Genomic DNA, 20,747 nt, shown 5'->3' with positions numbered 1-20,747 from the left:
TCTTGGCCATTGGGTTATACGCCCCCTACAGGAGTAGGACTCTAGGCAGAAAAATAACTTGACTACGCCTATGGGCAGTCCTGGGAGGTATACGCCTCTCTCTACTATAGGTACTCCAGTTTTTTCTGCCTAGTCAGGAGTAAGGACCTAGTTCCTTGCTGGGATCTCTGGTCCTGGCAATTTTTTTCTTTTTAGATAGATTTTATTTCTCCTATTTTTTTTCCTGTGAGTTCTACAATCAGCTGCCGGACAGGGCGACGGGGTGGATAATTTAGATCCAGTGGTCACCCCAGTTTGGCCAGCGAGCGTGTGCAGATTTCCGCTCCGAGCAGGGGCGTAACTACAGGGGTTGCAATCGCAACCGGGCCCCATGCTCAAGGGGGCCCATGTGGCTCCCCTGTACACCTGAATAGGAGGGGCGGCGGGGGGCAGCATGTAGAGAAATCACTGTCCTCCTTTTTCCTTCTGTAGCTGCAGGGGGAAATGGAGGCAATTGGTTCCTCTGTATGCTGCCCCTGCCACTCCTCCTATCCAGGTCACTTGTGTTCTGCTGTCTCTGGGCTCCTGTGTGCTCCCCTGGCCCCCCCCCCCTTCTGTGCTGTCCCCCCCCCCCCCCTTCAGAATGCTCCCTTCCCTCTCCTGCCGGCTGCTGCAGGGGATTTGTCACAATAGAGAACCAGGAAGGGGTCGGTAAATATGTAATTTAGCAGCTCCTTCCTTTTCTGAATGGACAGAGTCACAGTCAGTGACATTGTATAAAAAATTAAATAAAATTATAAAAATGATACAATTAAAATACCAAAAAAAAAAAACTGACACCAGTGGGTGAACTTCCAGGATCGCAGAGGTCACACTTGTGACAGGGCCCTGGCATTCCACCACTGTGGGGAGGCCCCAAGATGGCAGGAAGGGGGCCCACTGCAGAACTTGTGAAAGGGTCCTGCTGCGGGGCCGTAATAAAGGGCCCCGCAATGGAAGGGGGCCCTTCATGGTTTCTTGCACCGGGGCCCTGAAGGTTCTAGTTACGCCTCTGGCTCCGAGCTAGGTCGGCCGCGACATAGCCTTACTGGACAGGGGCTGGCCTGCGAGTTAAACTCCTCTCGAGGTCGCATACGATCGGGTCTCGACCTGCGTCGCAGTGTTTCTCCTGGCCGACAGCCCCCCATTTCGAGGGTTCCGTCTGGAGTGGTGCCCGCCTCGTTCCTGGTATGGTGAGTAGCTGTCCTCCCTCTCCCCCTGGAGGGTTTTGGGGGTGGATACGGGCCCCTCCCTAGGATGGTCGGATCCCTGGGTTCCTCTCCTTCCCATTATATCCCCTCCCTGTGTCTGATGGTCCTGTGTGTCATCTATCCCCCACCCCCATCTGCCACCCCCTCCGCCTATACGGGGGTTGTATGAGGGTCTGGTTACCTCCTGGACCTGGGACAGGGTGTTGTACTGGCGAGGGAGTGCGCTGTTGGCGACCGGACCATCAACATGCAGGGTGGGGTGTACCTGGTGGGGGCTCCTGCCATGACCCCCTCCTGACCTGTGTCTTGCCAAGGCCCTAGGGATCCCTCCTGCGAGCCTCATGGATTTGCCATTTTGTTGTAGCCTATTTGCTGTATAGGCTGGCAGCCATGTTTGTGTAGCTGCGGCGGCCATTTTTCGTTAGTCTGGAATTGAAATCACTGATGGCCGTTACTGTGGAGCCCTCTGAACTGCGTTTTTAGCTGTGGGGAGCCCCTCCTTATCCCCTGGTGCTGACTCCTGGGCCTTTTTTCTTTCCTGGATGCCGCACATGAAGTGCTTTGATCCTGGTGCTGCCGGTGACTGCCTGGTGGGGTAGTGAGTCTGGTGGGGTCCTCTCCCTCTCTCTGCTGCAGGATCTTGTGGTGCTCTGCTGCTGGCGACCGGGTGGTGTTCCCAGCGCGGTGGGGGTGTCCTTTGGTGGTGTCTTTTTGCACTTTAGTGGGGTACCCTTATTCCTCATGTAATCTTTGGAGCACATTTCTCCATATGACCCCTTCTCAGAGCCTGCGGGGCCTCCGGGTCCCGACTATCTATTGATGCACTTACAGCGGTCCTAGAGTCCTTTGTGTCCCGGGTGGAGGTGGCTTTTGGGCTGCGGGGTAATAAAAAGCGGCAGCCACGGATGGGGCCTGCCCTGAGGGGTCTGTGGCCATGTGCCCTGAGTTCTCAGATAGTGAGGATGATTCCTCCACTCCTGTAGCTGCGCACAAAAAGGTGCTGGTGGACACACTGATTATGTCTGTGCATGAGACTTTGAAAATGGAGGAAACTGCGGCGGAGGCACTGGTTCCCTTTGGCACGCAAAAGCCGTCTAGAGCAGCGAAGGGGTTTCCATTTCCTGCCTATTTTGACAGATTGCCGCAAAAGAGTGGAAACGCCCAAAGTGCCCCTTTGTGGTCCCTAAGCGAATCGCTATGAGGTGCCCTTTTGAAGAGTCTCTCCTTAAGTGGACTGTTCCACCGGTGGTGAATCCCCTGGTTTCCAGGTTGAATAAGGCAACCATGATTCCGATAAAAGAATCACCAGCTTTTAAGGATCCGGCTGAAAGAAAGGCAGGGGCTGTCGCCCGCAGTATTTTCATTGCGGCTGGCTTGGCACTCAGACCGGTCTTCACCATTGCCCTGGTGTCACAAACTCTGACCGAGTGGGCTAAGCTTTTATGCCGTGATCTGAAGGGTGAGCAGCTTTCCCCTTGCCTTTGCTGAACTGGCGAACCAGTTGGTCCAGGGGCTGCAGTTTATCTGTGATGCCTCTTTGGATGCGGCTTCCCTGCTTTCTGGACTGTCTGGCTGTTTCGGCAGCGGTCCTTAGGTGTGTTTTGTGGCTCAAATGTTTGTTTGCGGACCAGACCTCTACAAAAAAAAAAAAGCCTTAAATGATCTTCCTTTTCAAGGGGATCGCCTGTTTGGAGCTACCCTGGATGACATCATTAAGAGTCTCACAGGGGGAAGAGCACCTTTCTTCCGCAGGCTAGAAAGGGTAAAAAACCTTGTCGCAGATGTGGCCCATCCTCGGGTCACAGGATGTTTTTTCTCTTTCCTCAGGTTCTTCAAATCCTTTCAAGACCTCTTCGGGAGGATCCAAGCGACCTTGGTCTGGCAAGTCCAAAGAGGGTTTCTGCATACCCCGCAGACAAGGCTCCTTCTGCATAAAGGTGTGCCCTCACACGTGCCTGGAGTGGGGGGACGTCTTCGTGGACCCACTTGTCTTGCACCGGGGAAGTCCACGGGTCAGGAAACCAGTGAAGTGATACAGTCTGGCTACAAGATCGAGTTTCGTTCTTACCCTCCGAAAAGGTTCTTTCCTTCCAGTGTGCGTCTGTCCTTGGACAAATTGCAAGCCCTCTTTGGGGCGGTGCAAGACCTGTTGCTTCAAGGGGTGATTGTTCCGGTTCCAACTTTGGAATGTTTTCAGGGGTTTTATTCAAACCTGCCCACGGTCTCAAAGACAGAAGGCAAGGTGCGTCCAATTTTGGATTGTAAGATTCTGAACTGCTTTGTGCGGGTACAGAAGGTCAGAATGGAGTCTGTTTTGCACGGTGCTGGCATCCTTCCATCAGGGGGATTTCCTTTACTCTATCGACATCAAGGACGCTTACTTACACATTCCAATATGTGTCTGTCACCAACGATTCCTCCGCTTTGTCGTGAGAGAGGAGCATTATCAGTTTGTGGCGTTACCCTTTGGTCTCGCCTCTGTTCCTCAGGTCTTCAGAAAGGTGTTGGCTCCGGTGCTGGCATTGTTACCTCGGCAAGGGATCGCAGTGCTGGGCTACCTGGACGACCTTCTCTTGCGAGCAGTCTCTTACTGCTCTGATGGACAACTTGGACATCACTATACGGACTTTGAGGGAGTTTGGCTGGCTTCTGAATTCTCATAAGGCTGCTCTAGTTCCAACAAAACTGGACTTTCTGGGTCTGACTCTGGACTCGGCTCTAGCCAGAGTGTTCCTTCCTCTGGACAAGCTCCAGAAGTTGCATGCTGCGATTCATCTCTTGCTGTTCAGCAGGTGGTCATGGCTCCGGACTTGCATGAGGGTGCTGGGCCTGATGTTTTCTACCTTCGAGGTGGTCCTGTTTTGCACTGTTCCATACGAGGTACCTGCAAAGGGAGATCTTGGCTAAATGAGACAAGTGTCCGATGTCTCTGGACAATCCAATCCAGCTGAGCCGAAAAACAAAAGGGTCTCTAATCTGGTGGCTTCACTCTCCAGCTCTTCGCCAGGGCAAATCTTTTCTCCCCCTGTATTGGACAGTGATTACCACAGATGCCAGTCTGTCCAGATGGGGAGGTGTCCTGGGTCTGAACTCCGCTCAGGGAGTTTGGACACTGGAAGAATCCAGACTCCTGATCAATGTCCATGGAACCCCAATCTATCGGGCTGTGCCTGAATCACTGGATGGATCGTCTTCAGGGATGTCTGGTGTGAATCCAATCGGACAATGCCACGGCCGTGGCTTATGTCAATCACCAGGGTGGAACAAGAAGTGTATTGGCCGCTCTGGAGTAAGCCAGCATTCTTCATTCTTTTAAAATTTAAAATCTTTGCCTATAAAGATTTTTAAGTATCCAGCTGAGTTTGACATGTTATATTTTTATTTACTCGGCGGAACATCATCTTTTATATGATCTAAAAAAAAATTAGTTAGAAATAGTTTTTATGCATTAAAAAATATATATTTTCCAAAAAAATTGCGTTCGAAAAATCACTGTGCAAATATCATGTGATTATATATATATATATATATATATATATATATATATATAATATAAAAAGCAAGGATTCTCTATCGCTTATTGACGGACGCAGTTCTCTGATCCATATCAGTAGGGTTATACTGCCCCCCCCCCCCCTCCCTACAGGAGTAGGACACTAGGCAGAAAAAAGTTCTGGCTATGCCTATGGGCAGTCCCGGATGGTACACCCTCTCTATTCCTGCATAGGATGTCTGTTTTTATCTGCCTAGTCAGGAGTAAGGACCTAGTTTCTTGCTGGGACCTTTGGTCCTGGCATAAAAGTATTTTTTTATGTAGATTTTTTATTTAGCTAGCTTTTTTTCTCCGGAATTTTTTCCTGTGAGGTCTTCAAGCAACTATGCCGGGTTGGGCAACAGGCTGGATCTCTATATCCAGTGGTCACACCAGTCTGGCCAGCAAACGTGTGCAGGCCTTAGCTCCGCTTTGGGTCGGCCGCGACATAGTCCCACTGGACAGGGATTGGCCTCGTGAGTTAAATGTCTTGCTAGGATGCACATGACAGGATCTAGGCTTATGTCGCAGCGTTCCTGTTTGGCCGACAGCCCCACCACTTCGGTGGCGTGGGGTCCTGTCAGGAGATGGTACCTGCCTGTGTTCCTGGTATATTGAGTAAATGCCCCCCCCTTCCCTGGCGGATTTTGGGGTGGACGCGGCCCCCCACCCTGGCATGGTTGGACCCTCACACTTCTGGGTTTCCCTCTATCCTGTTGTGACCCCCCTCCCTCCACCTGGGGGACTGTTTGGGCCTACCTGGGACTGGGACCTCATTTGCAGGCCGCATGAGGGGCCGGGGAGTGCGCCGCCTGCAGCGCTCGACCGATCATGCAGGGGGGGGGGGCTTGGTGAGGTTCCTACAGTTGGATGGTGTAGATGGGCTGGCCGGGGTCCCCCTATGGGTCCCGATTACCGCATTCCTGTGAGTCTCCTTGGGCTCCCCCTCGCTCTTACTCGGTGGCCCGAACTTGGCTTCCTTCAACGGGGAGTTGATCAAAAGTTGGTCTTGAGTACTGTCAAGGGTCAGGTTTCAGCAATTTTCTTCCAAAGGCCGTTGGCTGCTCGTTTCCTGATGCGTAACTTCCTCCAGGGGGTGTGACACTTGGTACTTCCGTTGCGACCTCCGTCACCAACTGGGGACCTGGATTTGGTGCAGTCGGTTCAAGAACCTCTGTTTGCGAGTATTTGTGGGTATCCCCTTCCTACCTTCTTATAGAAGGTGAACTTCTTGGTTGCTGTCACTCTATGCGCAGGGTGTCGGCACTGGCGACTTGTTCTGTCGTTCTCCCTATGTGTTGGTTCATGGGGCCAAGTGGTACTTCGTCTGGATCCGTCCTTCCCTCCGAAGGTGGTTTCTGGTGTTCACTTGCACGAGGACATTGTATTACCATCTTGTGTCCTAAGTCCTCACATCCTAAGGAATGTGCTTTGCATACACTGGATAGAGTTCGGGCACTCAAGGTGTACTTGGCGACTACTGAGTCTTTTCGTGAGTCAGGTTCGCTCTCTGTACTCACGGATGGCCCAAGAACAGGGCTGCCTGTGCCTGCTGCGACTATTTCCAGGTGGATCGGACAATCAGTGGTGCAGGCTTATTCAATGAAGGGTCAGGTCCTGCCTTTCCCTGTTTCGGCACGTTCTACTCGAGCGCCTGGTGCTATCTGTGCTTTTTGCCATACAGACATCTGTGCTTCAGGTTGCAAGAGGGTTACCTGGGCCTATGGCCACACCACCCTGAATGAGCCCGCTCTCGTCTGATCTCGGCAGCTGAGCAGGGTCGGGCCTGGTTAGTACTTAATCTGTTCACACCTTTACCAAATTTTATGAGGTGAATGTGCTGGCATCTGCAGATGCCTCTTTTGGCCGCAAGTTTTTCTTTCCAATAGTTTTTATTAAATTTTTCAAAACACCAAACATAAAATACAATACACTTACACGTAATGGCAATACAGTAAGTAGCAACAACAATAAAGATCACTAGAGTGTACCATACAATGCGGTATGAAATGAACATAGTGCCCCCCAAGTCTCAATGGCGGGGCCCTCCGGAGACCGGCCCAGGCCAGAGTCCCCCGCGTCGAGCAGAAGGGTCGGGCCGCCCAGACCACCCCAAGAGGGATTGGCCGCAAGTTTTTGCTGGCTGCTGTCTGGAGGGCTTTTGGCCTTCCTTGAGGGTGTTTACTGTTTTTTTCAGGTGGGCCTCATCTTGCTGTTCTGATGAGTCTTATGTTGCCTGGTTGGCTATGTTTAGCCTTGGGGACTTGTTCTTTTCTGCTGTTCCCACCCCTCATTTTATGGCACTGTGCTGGGACGTCCCTACTGATATGGATCAGAGAACTGCGTCCGTCAATAAACGATAGAGAAAATTGGATTTTTGACTTACCGTAAAATCCTTTTCTCTTAAGTTCATTGACGGACGCAGTACCCGCCCCTCTATTTTGAGTTGGGTTGGTGTTACTTTATGACACTGCTTTGATACAAAACTGGCATCCTATGCAGGAGGAGAGAGGGTGTACCCTCCGGGACTGCCCATAGGCGTAGCCAGAACTTTTTGTCTGCCTAGTGTCCTACTCCTGTAGGGGGCAGTATTACCCTACTGATATGGACCAGAGGACTGCGTCTGTCAATGAACTTAAAGCGGTAGTATACCGCTTTTTGCGACATTTAACTACAGGTAAGCCTATAATAAGGCTTACCTGTAGGTACAATTAATATCTCCTAAACCGGCTCGGTTTAGGAGATATTTTCACTGCATGCAGCCGCTCACGCGAGCGGCGCATGCGCTCTGAAGGTCCGGCGGACCTTCAGCGTTCCTTGCCGGGGAACTTGCTGAAAAATGACTCCCGCGTGCATGCGTGGGAGTGACGTCATCGCGGCTCCGGCCAGTCACGGCGCCGGAGCCGCCGAACCCGGAAGAGACGCCGAGGGATCATGTCAGCTCCCACTGCGGTGTCCAGGGGTCCGTGTCGGGGCTTCGTTCTAAGGTAAGTATTTCATAATGAGCTAGTATTATGCGATGCATACTAGCTCATTATGCCTTTTGTCTTGCAGGGTTTTTTTTTTTTTTTTTTAGTGTACAACCACTTTAAGAGAAAAGGATTTTACGGTAAGTCAAAAATCCAGATTTGTTCTCTGTTTTGGGGGTTCTGAGTAATTTTTCTAGCAAGAAATACTAATTTAGGCTTCTAAAGAAAGTGCCAGACAAGGCTCCGTCAGCAAATGGTTAAAGTGGCTCTAAAGGCAGAAAGTTTTTTTCACCTCAATGCATTCTCTGCAAGGTAAGGAAAAAAATGAGGAAAAAAACCTCGAGTGCAGATGCACCCCCGCCCGCCACCAGAGTAAAGCTGGCCATACACTATACAATTTTCTTATTCAATTTCCTTTAGATTTACCTTAAACTATGTAGTGCAAGGGCCTGCCTGATTGCATACAAATTGAAAGTGTTTAGGTTTGACCCTATATTACATGGTTTCGGTAAATCTAAAGGAAAGTTGAACAAGAAAATTGTATAGTGTATGGCCAGCCTAAGTGACTTGCCATGATGGGGGGAGGAGGGAGTAGGAGCACTGTTGGAGAACCCCAAAAGAGGAGGATCCTGGCTGCTCTGTGCAAAACCATTACACAGAGGAGATAAGGAGATAAGTATAACATGTTTGTGTTTTTTTTTTTTTTTTTTTTTATAATAAATAAACAAAAATCTTGGTTTACATTCTCTTAACCACTTGCCGACTGCGCACAGTATATTTACTGCGGCAGTCAGCCCCGGCCAGGCAGAGTGACGTAGATCTACGTCACTCGCCTGTCAATCCTTCTAGAGCCAATAGCGGGCGAGCGCGCGCCCGCCTCGGCTCGTTCACGGAGGAGTGCGAGAGTGTGACTGGCGGACCCGATGTCCGCCGGTCACACTACGATCGCCGGTACAGCGGGAGAAAGACAGAGCGGCTTATGTAAACAAGCCGCCTGTCAGTTCTCCCTGTGTAAAAATGAAGATCAGACAGTTCTACTATGTAGAACCGTTGATCTTTTTTTTTACACCAATAGCAATGCCCCACTACAGTTAGAAGCACGCCCCTAGGACACACTTAACCCCTCCCTGTCCAATACTGTTAACCCCTTCCCTGCCAGTGTCATTTTTGCAGTAACAGTGCATATGTATAGCACTGATTACTGCAGTAATGTCATTGGTACCCCCAAAAGTGTCAAAAATGTCAGTCAAGGGTCCGATCTGTCCGCCGCAATGTCGCAGTACCGCAAAAAAAATCGCAGATCGCCGCCATTACGCGTTAAAAAAAAAACACCAAAAATGACAGAAATCTTTCCCTTAGTTAGTAAACGCGATAACTTTTGCGCAAACCAATCAAAATACGCTTTTTGCGATTTTTTTTTTTTTTTTTTTTTTTTTTTTTTTTTTTTTTTTTTTACCAAACATAGGTAGCGTAAAACAAATTGGCCGAAAATGTTAAAAAATTTTGATTTTTACATTTTTTTTGGGGGGAATTTCATATAAAAAAAGTGAAAAATATTGTTATTTTTGCAAAAATTACGCTCTTTTTTTGTTTATAGCGCGTGATCAAAAAATCGCACAGGTGATCAAATACCACCAAAAGAAAGCTCTGTTTGTGGGAAAAAAAGGACATCTAATTCGTTTAGGTACAGCGTCGCACGATTGCGCAATTGTCCGTTAAAGTCACGCAGTAAAAAATCGCAAAAAACCCCCTGGTCTTTTAGCAGGAAAATTCTCCGGTGGTAAAGTGGTTAAAAGAGAAAAAATTAGATCAGATCTTGCTTGATATAATCCTGTTGATTCTAGAACTATTGGGATAACTCTGCCTAAAGCATGCTTTAGTATCTCTGGCTCTGCAATCGCTGTTTGCCATAAGATGGTATGGATAGTCATGTTTACTAATTGTTGTGTCCTTTCCAGGGGTTCCCTTGTCTACCCAGTGGGGTCCACAGGGATATTTCTACCCAATCCAGATCGCCCAGTATGGGCTAAGTCACTACAGCAAGAACTTGACAGAGAAGCCCCCCCATGTGGAGGTGTATGAGAAGGCAGATGAGAAGACTGAAGGCGTGATTGGTGCATGGTCTGTGCCTAAAGGAGCTTCTGTGACCACCGTCTACGACAAGACCAAAGGGAGTCATGTCAGGCATTTTGTGGTTCCAGGTGAGTTGGCGTTTTTACATTTTTTTTTTTTTTTTTAATAGTTCTATAAAGCAGATTTCCAGGAATTCAGACACTTTTTAAATGTGCAGCCACACTGAGTTGAAGCGGAGCTCCACCCAAAAGGGGAAGTTCCACTTTAAGGCCCCCCTCATTACCAAATTGCACTTTTTTTTTTTTTTTTGCCTACACAATCTGGATGGAAGTTCTCTTACCCCCCTCCCTACCCTCCCTACCCTCAGTCTTCTGGGACACGTCACAGGTTCCAGAAGACTGCAGGACCATTCACCATGCGCAGCGAGGCTCGCGGATGCGCAGTGGGAACCAGGCTGTGAAGTAAGCTGTCAGTCGGGTGCCCACAGTTGAGAGGCTGGGGACAGAAGACCGAGGGAAGGAAAAGCTTGGGTGAGCACATCGCTGGATCCCTGAACAGGTAAGTGTGTGTTTATTAAAAGTCAGCAGCTACAGTTTTTGTAGCTGCTGACTTTTAATAAGAACAAAAATGACTGGAGTTCCTCATTAAGTCCAAGGAGGTGCTATAAATCTCCTAAACTTACCTCTATTTATATTTGCCAGGTTTATGGCTCAGCCGGAGCACTTGCTGACACTCAGGCTGTGAGAGAGGAGAGAGAGGCACACAGAACAGCTTTGCCTGCCCCTTCCCTTTGCTGCCCATTTAACAAAGCCTTTGTATTTTATGAATGAGTTTATATAATACAAAGGCTTCTGTGATTGGGCAGGCTTCTGTGATTGGGCAGGAGGGGTCGGGCATAGCAGTTGCACCAACTCTAATGTTGAAGATGCTTAGACCTGAAGCATCATTGTGGGGCTCCTGGAAAAATGGAGCGATTAGCTGTCTTTCGGGAGCTCAATCAAACTGTCAGATGTAAATAATAGAGATAAGCCCAGGAGATGTCATGCACCTCCTTGTATTTAACTCATAGTGTGTCTTCACTTTTTACAAAGGATCCGAGTTCCTGGAATTCAGCTTTAATGCCCATTTTAATCTGTTATGATAATTTGTGTGTGCAAGGAAGTGAACAAAAAATAAGGAAAAATTCCCATGGTCCTCATAATCCCCAAACCATGGGTTCCCTCTGATACTGGGGGCTGTGATCCGGTTTGCTTTGAGGGCAAGGTGAGCTCAAAAAATTGTCTATACTAGAGTGTTTTAGCACCATTTTTTTTTTTTCGTTTTTTTTTTTTTTTAGGGTAGTAACGAATAGGCTGTTTTGTGCATGACATGGGGCTATGGGGCATAAAGAGTCATAGTTTTAAATAGGGGTGCACCGATACCGGTGTCAATACAAGCATTTGCGCGAGTATAGTTTCTCGCGCAAATGCTCCTGATACAGAAACTGCCACTTTGCTGTGCGATTTGCGTCAGTATTGCATGCAGTTTAAACAGGAATGCGGTGTAATTCCTGTCTGAATAACATGCAATTTCCCCCACTGCTCCTGTGTGTATAGAAAGGGAAAAGCACCTTCTAGTGGGCAATGTATTAAAAAAAAAAAAACTTGCAGTACATATCTGGCCAAATGCAAAATCTGCATGGATCTCCCGGTCCCGCCAATGATAGCAAATCATGGCTGCTGGAGGAGATGTAGAGGCGGTCCGCCCCCAAGCTGACATCATTTCCGTGCTATACCCACAGGGTCCCCGAACCTCTCCTCTAGCCCTGTGAGCGCCTCCAGCAGCCGTGATTTGCTATCATCGGTGGGACCAGGACACCTATGCGGATCTTGCATTTGGCTAGATATGTACTGTGAGCTCTAACATTTTTAATAAGCTGCCCACACTGCACATGGTGGGGAAAATCGCCCCAGTGCAGTGCGATTTGCGTCAATTGTTTTTTCTTTGATGCAAATCGCACCGCAAAGTATCAGTGCTTAGTATCTGCGAGTACTTGACCAAAAGTATCAGTACTCACCAATAAAAACTGGTATCGTTGCAATCCTAGTTTTAAATTACCAGTTTAAATGCTTACAGTGCATCCGGGGAAGTATTCACAGCGCTTCACTTTTTCCACATTTTGTTATGTTACAGCCTTTTTCCAAAATTTATTTAATCCATTATTTTCCTCAAAATTCTACAAACAATCCCCCATAATGACAACATGAAAGAAGTTTGTTTGAAATCTTTGCAAACTTAATAAAAAACAAAAAAAATCCCATGTACATAAGTATTCACACCCTTTGCTCAATACTTTGGTAAAGCTCCTTTGGCACCAATTACAGCCTCCAGTCTTTTGGAGTATGATGCTACAAGCTTGGCACTCCTATTTTTGGCAGTTTCTCCCATTCTTCTTTGCAGGACCTCTCAAGCTCCATCAGGTCGGTGCACAGCCATTTTCAGATCTCTCCAGAGATGTTCAATCGGGTTCAAGTCTGGGCTCTGGCTGGGCCACTCAAGGATGTTCACAGAGTTGTCCCGTTGCCACTCCTTTGTTATCTTGGCTGTGTGCTTAGGGCCATTGTCCTGTTGGAAGATGAACCTTCACCCCAGTCTGAGGTCCAGAGCGCTCTGGAGAAGGTTTTTATCAAGGATGTCTCTGTACATTGCTGCATTCATCTTTCCCTCAATCCTGACTAGTCTCCCAGTTCCTGACACTGAAAAACATCCCCACAGCATGATGCTGCCACCACCATGCTTCACTGTAGGGATGGTATTGGCCAGGTGAACAGCGGTGCCTGGTTTCCTCCAGACATGACGCTTGCCATTCAGGCCAAAGAGTTTTTTATCAGACCAGAGAATTTTGTTTCTCATGGTCTGAGAGTCCTTCAGGTGCCGTTTTGGCAAACTCCAGACGGGCTGTCATGTGCCTTTTACTGAGGAGTGGCTTCCGTCTGGCCACTCTGCCATACAGGCCTGATTGGTGGAGTGCTGCAGAGATGGTTGTTCTTATGGAAGGTTCTCCTCTCTCCATAGAGAAACGCTGGAGCTCTGTCCGAGTGACCATCGGGTTCTTGGTCACCTCCCTGACTGAGGCCCTTCTTCCCTGATCACTCAGTTTGGCTGGGCGCCCCGCTCTAGGAAGAGTCCTGGTGGTTTCAGACTTCTTCCATTTACAGATGATGGAGGCCACTGTGCTCATTGGGACCTTCAATGCTGCAGACATATTTCTGTACCCTTCCCCAGATCTCTGCCTCCATACAATCCTGTCTCTGAGGTCTATAGACAATTCCTTGGACTTCATGGCTTGGTTTGTGCTCTGACATGCACTGCTATCTGTGGGACCTTTATATAGACAGGTGTGTGCCTTTCCAAATTCCAATCAACTGCATTTACGATAGATGGACTCCAATCAAGTTGCAGAAATCTCTCAAGGATGATCAATGGAAACAGGATGCACCAGTTTTGAGTATCATGGCAAAGGCTGTGATACTTTTTTTTTTTTAAATAAATTTGCGAAGATTGTAAAACTTCTTTCACGTTGTCATTATGGGGTGTTGTTTGTAGAATTTTGAGGAAAATAATGAATTTAATCCATTTTGGAATAAGGCTGTAACATAACAAAATGTGGAAAAAGTGAAGCGCTGTGAATACTTTCTGGATGCACTGTAATTTCCCCCAGTAAAAGAGATCACCAAGATCTTTTATATGCTGCAAACGTGTCCAGGGCACAGAGTACATGTAGTACTTTGTCCCATCTTCCTGTGTGCCATCTATGGCTTCCTGTAAAGTTACACAGGACACCCCTTCCCCCTTCATGGTCATCCAACAACGCGGCTAGTAAGGAGACAGCTGCTTTGACAAATAGCATTTTTGTTCATCTCCAAGCACTTGCCAGAGACAAGCTCAAGGAATGCATGGGGAGTGGAACTGGTTGGCTAAAATATTACAGGCAATCAAATGCTTGGAAATAGGGAAAAGTGTCTTTCTCTGTCGCTCATTGACAGACGTAGTCTTCTTGATTCACAAGAACTGGGTTATGTTGTCTCCGCAGGAGTAGGACTAGGCAGAAAGAAAAAACGTTCTGGCTCCACCCTAGGGGCAGTCCCAGAGGGTATATCCTCCCTCTCTCTGCTACAAGGAATCAGTTTTTTTCTGTCTAGTCAGGAGTAAGGACCTAAGTTCCTTGCTGGGATCTCTGGTCCTGGCAAGATTTTTTTTAGAAAAAATATTTTTTAGGTAGTTTTCTCCAGTGTTTTTTTCCTGTGAGATCTTCAAGCAAATACGCCGGACTGGGCGACACTAGTGGTCACCCCAGCCGGCCTACGAGCGCGCGCAGACCATTGCATCGCGCTTGGTCGGCCGCGACACATTCAAGTAAGTATGCGGGGCCGGGCGACGGGCTGGATGTTGAGATCCAGTGGTCACCCCGGTTTCTGCCTACGAGCGCGTGCAGACCAGAGCTCCGCGCTGGGTCGGCCGCGACGGAGTCCCATTGGAGGGACTGACCTTGCGAGTTAAAAGTCTCGCTTGGACGCCAGGAACCAGAGAGTCGAGGCGTCCGGAGTGGTCAACAACCCCCCACCCCGGTGGAGAGGGTATTGTGAAGAGAGGGTGCCTGTCGGTTCGGTATGGTGAGTAAATGTTTCCTTTTTTCCCTCGTTATGAGGCAGTATGAATTATGGGCCCCTCCATACATGGTCAGTATCTGTCTGACACTAAAAGTCCCCCCTTGTAAATACAGCATGTGTTTGGTGGGAAGTGGACTTGGTTTGAGAGCTAACACTCTACCCAGCAGACTGCAGTATTGCAGCAGACATAGGAGGTATAATCCTACCTTAATTGTAGTGGACCTCCTGCAGATCGATAAACCGCCATTTAGCAGAATGCAGGTGGATGTGCTGGGAAAACGATTTCGGCAATCCGCCGCCATTTTTCTGTAGACCAGGTGCATGAATGTCCTCAGGTCACGCCGGCCGCCATGTTTTTGGAGTCTATTGTCTCCCGTATGGGGGCGGCCATGTTTGATGAGCCCAGCTAACCTCGTGGAGAGCTGGGAACGCCGGAAGGCGTACACAGGGGGCGGAGCCACTTCCTTTCTACCCGGGAAAACGAACACAGCTCTTTCCAGTCTGTAAAAGACAAACGCTGACTGCAGTGGGTTGGAAACTTCTCTGCATCGGGTGGTGAGCCTTGAGGGTTCCTCTCTCTCTCTGTGGGGATCAAGAAGCAGGTACTCTGAGGGGCGCTATTGCGCTAGGGGGATACACATAAAAAAAAAAGTTTTTTTCTGGCAGAGGTGTCCTGAGTTAACATGGACCCTGCCACTCATGTATCTTCACCGGATCCCCTCGAGGTGTCTGCAGGATCCTCCAGCACCCCACTGACGATTGAATCATTGTCAGCTATTTTGGAAACTTTTGTGTCCCGGGTGGAAGTGGCTTGTCAGGGACAGGGCGCAAGAAAGCGACCCCCGCCTAACCCCATATTATCTGAAACTTCGGATTCAGACTCTGAGCCTATTTCTGCAGTTGCAGGTACCTCATCTGGGATTGGTGTCTCGGGTACTGTCTCTTCAGACAGTGAGGAGGATGTTTCGGCATCAGCCATAGCCCGAGAGGAAGCGTTGGTAAACGCACTCATTGTATCTGTTCAAGAAACCTTAAGATTACAGGGTACTCTGTCGGAAATAACTGAAACTGAAATCCCCTTTGGGACTAAAAAACGCATCAAAGTGGCGAAGGTTTTTCCATTGCCCAAATGTTTTGGCAATCCAATCAAAGAAGAATGGAGTCTGCCAAAACGCACTTCTGCTATTTCTAAACGCATTAACAGGCGTTATCCGTTTGAGGAAACCCTCATTAAGAAATGGACAGAACCACCTGTGGTGGATTCACCAATTGCTATATTGAATAAAGCCACGGTTATTCCTTTAGAAGACGCTCTGTCTTTTAAAGATCCGGTGGATCGCAAGATAGAAGCTATGTCTCGCACCATGTTTTCCTTGATTGGATCAACTTTCAGACCAATAATTGCTATTGGGCTGGTTTCGCAGACTGTAACTGAATGGACCAAGTGGTTACGCCGGGACTTAGAAGAGGTCCCTCAGGCGGTATCAGATTTGTTGGAACAAATGATACAGGGGTTACAGTTTGTGTGTGATGCGGCGTTAGGCGCCACTCCACTATTGGCGCGAGCCTCAGTTTCAGCATTGGTTCTCAGGCGTACACTGTGGCTAAAAGGTTGGTTAGCCGACCAAGTTTCCAAAAAAGCATTGGCTAATATCCCCTTTTCAGGAGAGCGTTTATTTGGAGCCAACTTAGATGAGATCATTAAAGTGGAGTTCCACCCTATTTTTATACTTACCTCCATCTTCTCGCTCCGGGTCACCTGAAAAAGAAATGGATAATCGCATATTTTTTTTTTTTTTTACTTACCTCGTAGCGAAGAAAATATACTTACCTTACTTCCTTCTTCCTCCTTCCTCGGCCGCGGCCCGTCGTCACTTCCTGGCTCTGCAATGATTCCTGGGAGCTGGACGTCATAGCTCCCAGGAATCATTGCGCCTGCACCGGCCCCGACGTCAGTTCCGGGTCGCGCGCGTCATCCCCTTCTAAACAGCTTCTGGGCATGCCCAGAAGCTGTGGAGGGGTGACGCGCGCGACCCGGAAGTGACGTCGGGGCCGGCGCAGAGCATCGTGGGACCACAGAAGGCGGAAGAAGACGCCGAAGAGGACGCGCTGGCTTCAAGCTGCCCACATCTGAGATGGCAGCGCTGGACAAGACGTTTGCAAGGTAAGTATTTCGTCTTGCAGGTAAGTGCAACCCGGGACAGATCAGAGGCTAGCCATTGTGGAATGCACTAGCCCTGACTGTCCCGGGGGTATTAAAAAAAAAAAAAACAAATCCAGGGTGGAACTCCGCTTTAAGGATCTCACGGGAGGAAAGAGCCCCTTTTTACCGCAAAATGCTAAGGGTAAAGGACCTCGTCAAAGACGAGGGCCTTCTTTCTCATAGTTACATACATAGTTACATAGTAGGTGAGGTTGAATAAAGACAATAGTCCATCCAGTTCAACCTGTGTAGGTGTGTGTGGCTGTAATCATCTCACATACCCCTGAATGTTCTGATCCTTGAGATGTAAGTCTAAGAGTCTTTTGAAAGCCACCATACTACCCGCAGAAACCACCTCTTGTGGTAGAGAATTCCACAATCTTGTAGCCCTGACAGTAAAGAACCCCCCACGTTGCCTGAGGTTAAAACGCTTCTCCTCTTATCGCATTGTATGCCCTCGAGTCCTCATGCAATCCCTTCGAATGAACAGCTTTTTTTCTAAGCTGGGATCCCCATTAAGATATTTATAAATTGCTATCATGTCCCCCCTCAGATGTCTCTTCTCCAGGGAGAATAAATCGAGCGATTGTAGACGCTCTTCATAGTCAAGGTCCTCCAATCCCCTAATTAGTTTAGTTGCCCTTCTCTGGACTCTCTCCAGCTCCAACACATCTGAGGACTGGCGACCAGAACTGGACAGAATACTCCAGATGCGGTCGGACCAGAGTTTTATAAAGTGGAAGGATTATAGTCTTATCTCTGGAATACATCCCTTTCTTTATGCATGCCAATATTCTGCTGGCTTTGGCAGCTGCCGCTTGACATTGCATGCTGTTGCCTAATCTATCATCAACCAAGACTCCCAGATCCTTCTCCATTTTTGATTCCCCCAAGGGTTCCCCTCCTAACGTGTATTGTGCTTTTATGTTTTTAGTCCCCAAGTGCAAAACCTTACACTTCTCCACGTTAAACCTCATTTGCCATGTCGTTGCCCACTCTGTAATTTTGTCCAGGTCATTCTGTAGGATATCTGCTTCATGCTGTGCAGTTATTGCTCTGGCCAATTTTGTGTCATCTGCAAAAACTGATATCGAACTACTGATCCCGACCTCAATGTTGTTTATGAATAAATTGAACAAGGTTGGTCCCAGGACTGAGCCCTGGGGCACCCCGCTTACTACCTCAGACCAGTCTGAGTATGCGCTGTTTATTACCACTCTTTGGACACGCCCTTTAAGCCAATTCCGTATCCAAGAGCAAACCCTGCTGTCGATACCTGCAGATCTTATTTTATAAATTAAGCGCTTGTGGGGAACTGTATCAAACGCCTTAGCGAAATCCAAGTACACCACATCCACTGGTCTGCCCCTATCTAGCTCACAGCTCACCTCCTCGTAAAATGTTAATAGATTGGTTTGACAAGAACGCCCATTTGTAAACCCGTGCTGATTACTGCTGATGATGTTGTTGTCTTTAGCAAACTCTACGATATAGTCCCTTATCATCCCCTCCAGAAGTTTACATACTATTGATGTCAAACTGACAGGCCTATAATTTCCCGGGATATGCCTCTGGCCCTTTTTGAATATCGGAATCACGTTAGCTTTCTTCCAATCCCCTGGTACATCTCCTGTCTTAATACTGTCAGCAAAGATCAGGAACAGTGGTCTGGATATAACCTTACTGAGTTCCTTGAGTACTCTCGGATGTACGCCATCCGGGCCTGGTGATTTGTTTGTGTTGAGTTTATCCAGCCTTTCCCTGATTTCACCCTCTGTTAGCCATAGTGGCAAGTCCTGTGTATTACTACTAACCAAACAGTCATGGTCAGTGTACCCCTCCGTTTCCTGTGTAAAGACTGACGAGAAAAAAGCATTCAGCACGGTTGCTTTTTCAGTGTCCTCTGTAACCATCCTCCCATCATTGTTAATTATGTGTGCAATATGCTCTGCCCTAGTTTTTTTGCTGTTGATATATTTAAAGAATTTCTTTGGGTTTTTTTTACTATCCTCCGCTATTTGTCTCTCAAAGTTGATTTTAGCCATCTTGATTTCTTGTTTACTTTTTTTATTTGCCTCCTTGTATTGCTCGAAAGCCGCTACTGTGCCCTCTGATTTATACTTCTTGAAGGCCAATTTTTTTCCCCTAATAAGTTTTTTGACGCTACGGTTTAGCCAGCCAGGTTTGGCTTTGTCTCTTCTAAATTTATTTCCCATAGGAATGCACTGCAAGATGCCTCTGCTCACAAAAAATTTTTTCGCCCCGGAGGCTTCAGGGGACGTTGGTCGGGCAAGCAAAGGCCCGCCCCCTCCAGACCTGAAGATAAGTCTACCAAAGCCTGAAGGTGCGCCCCCACCCATAACTGGGGTGGGGGGACGTCTTCGCCGGTTCCCGGATCCATGGCTTTCCAGAATCCCGGACAAGTGGGTTTGCGAAATCATAAGGTCAGGGTACAAGATCAAGTTTCGATCTCTCCCACCGGCGCGATTCTTCCCTTCCAATATCCGACTATCCCCGGATCGTTTAGAAGATCTGCGGAGAGCAGTCACGGATTTACTACAACAAGGAGTGGTAGTCCACGTTCCTTGGACAGAACGCTTTCAGGGGTTTTATTCAAACCTATTTACAATACCCAGGAAAGAGGGCAAAGTGCGTCCAATTCTGGACTTAAGGGCACTCAATTCCTTTCTCAACATAAGAAAATTCAAGATGGAATCCATTCGCACAGTAGCAGCCTTCCTGCATTCAGGGGATGTCCTAGCGTCCATAGACATCAAGGACGCATATCTTCACATTCCCATTTTCGCAGGACATCAGCGGTTTCTACGTTTTTCCGTAGAAGAGAACCACTATCAGTTTGTGGCGTTACCTTTCGGTCTCGCCACAGCTCCTCGGGTCTTCACGAAGGTGTTGGCCCCAATGTTGGCACTACTGCGCCAAAGAGGCATATCGATTCTAGGTTACCTAGACGATCTCCTGCTTCATGCAGAGTCTCCACAGACCCTGCTACAAAACATAGAAATTACTATAATTTCTTTACAGGAATTCGGGTGGCTGGTGAACCAGCAAAAGTCTTTTTTGGTTCCCACCCAGAGGCTTGAATATCTGGGTCTAATTCTAGACACATTTAGGACAAGAGTTTTCCTTCCGGTAGGGAAACTCCGGAAGATTCAATCAGCAGTCCAGTTGTTACTATCCAACAGCTGGTCTTCCCTTCGGACTTGCATGAGGGTTCTGGGGTTGATGGTGGCTTCCTTCGAAGCAGTCCCATTTGCCCAGTCCCATACCCGAATTCTTCAGCAAGAGATTCTTCTCAGATGGAATCGGAATCCGGAGTCCCTGGACTATCGGATCCAATTGAGCAAACAGACCAGAGAGTCTCTGGTCTGGTGGCTTCGGTCTCCGATGCTCAGCCAGGGAAAGTCATTTCTGCCAATATATTGGACGATAGTGACCACGGATGCCAGCCTATCCGGATGGGGAGGAATTCTCGGTCAGTTATCCGTTCAGGGACTTTGGTCCCCGGAAGAATCCAGGTTACCGATAAATGTATTGGAACTGAGAGCGATCAGACTTTGTCTGATTCACTGGACCGAGCAGCTCCAGGGCAGCCCGGTTCGGATCCAGTCGGACAACGCCACTGCTGTGGCTTATGTCAATCACCAGGGGGGCACCAAGAGTGTCCAAGCGGCCAAAGAAGTGGCTTGCATTCTTCGCTGGGCGGAACAATTTGTTCCAGCTATCTCTGCGGTGTTCATTCCGGGGGTGGAAAATTGGCAGGCAGATTATCTCAGCCGTCAGACTCTGGATCAGGGGGAATGGTCCCTCCATCCAGAAGTTTTCCACCAGTTGTGCCTACGTTGGGGCACCCCGGATGTGGATCTGTTGGCATCGCGATTCAACAGGAAAGTACAGAGATTTGTGGCTCGCTCCCGCGATCCTCTAGCAGAGACCGCAGACGCACTGGTCGCCCCGTGGGGGCAATACCAGCTAATGTATGCCTTCCCTCCTCTCGGGTTACTGCCAAGACTTCTTCGCAGGTTAGAGGAGGAAGGAATCCCAGTAATCCTGGTAGCTCCGGATTGGCCTCGC

General features: G+C 48.4%; 1 protein-coding gene across 3 annotated transcripts in view; it reads left to right on the top strand.

The window, feature by feature from the left end:
* The window catches only part of GLCE (glucuronic acid epimerase), a 176,671-nt gene that overhangs the window by 135,213 nt on the left and 20,711 nt on the right, over positions 1 to 20,747 (top strand). For all 3 annotated transcript variants that reach the window (XM_082253009.1, XM_082253011.1, XM_082253010.1), the window contains exon 3: positions 9,689 to 9,931. In XM_082253009.1, the coding sequence (XP_082109135.1) occupies positions 9,689 to 9,931 (243 nt within the window). The remainder of the gene's footprint in view (positions 1 to 9,688; positions 9,932 to 20,747) is intronic.

Source organism: Pelophylax lessonae (assembly GCF_965119305.1).
Source record: "Pelophylax lessonae genome assembly, chromosome: 4".
NCBI lineage: Eukaryota > Metazoa > Chordata > Amphibia > Anura > Ranidae > Pelophylax > Pelophylax lessonae.
This window is presented reverse-complemented; position numbering and strand designations above follow the sequence as displayed.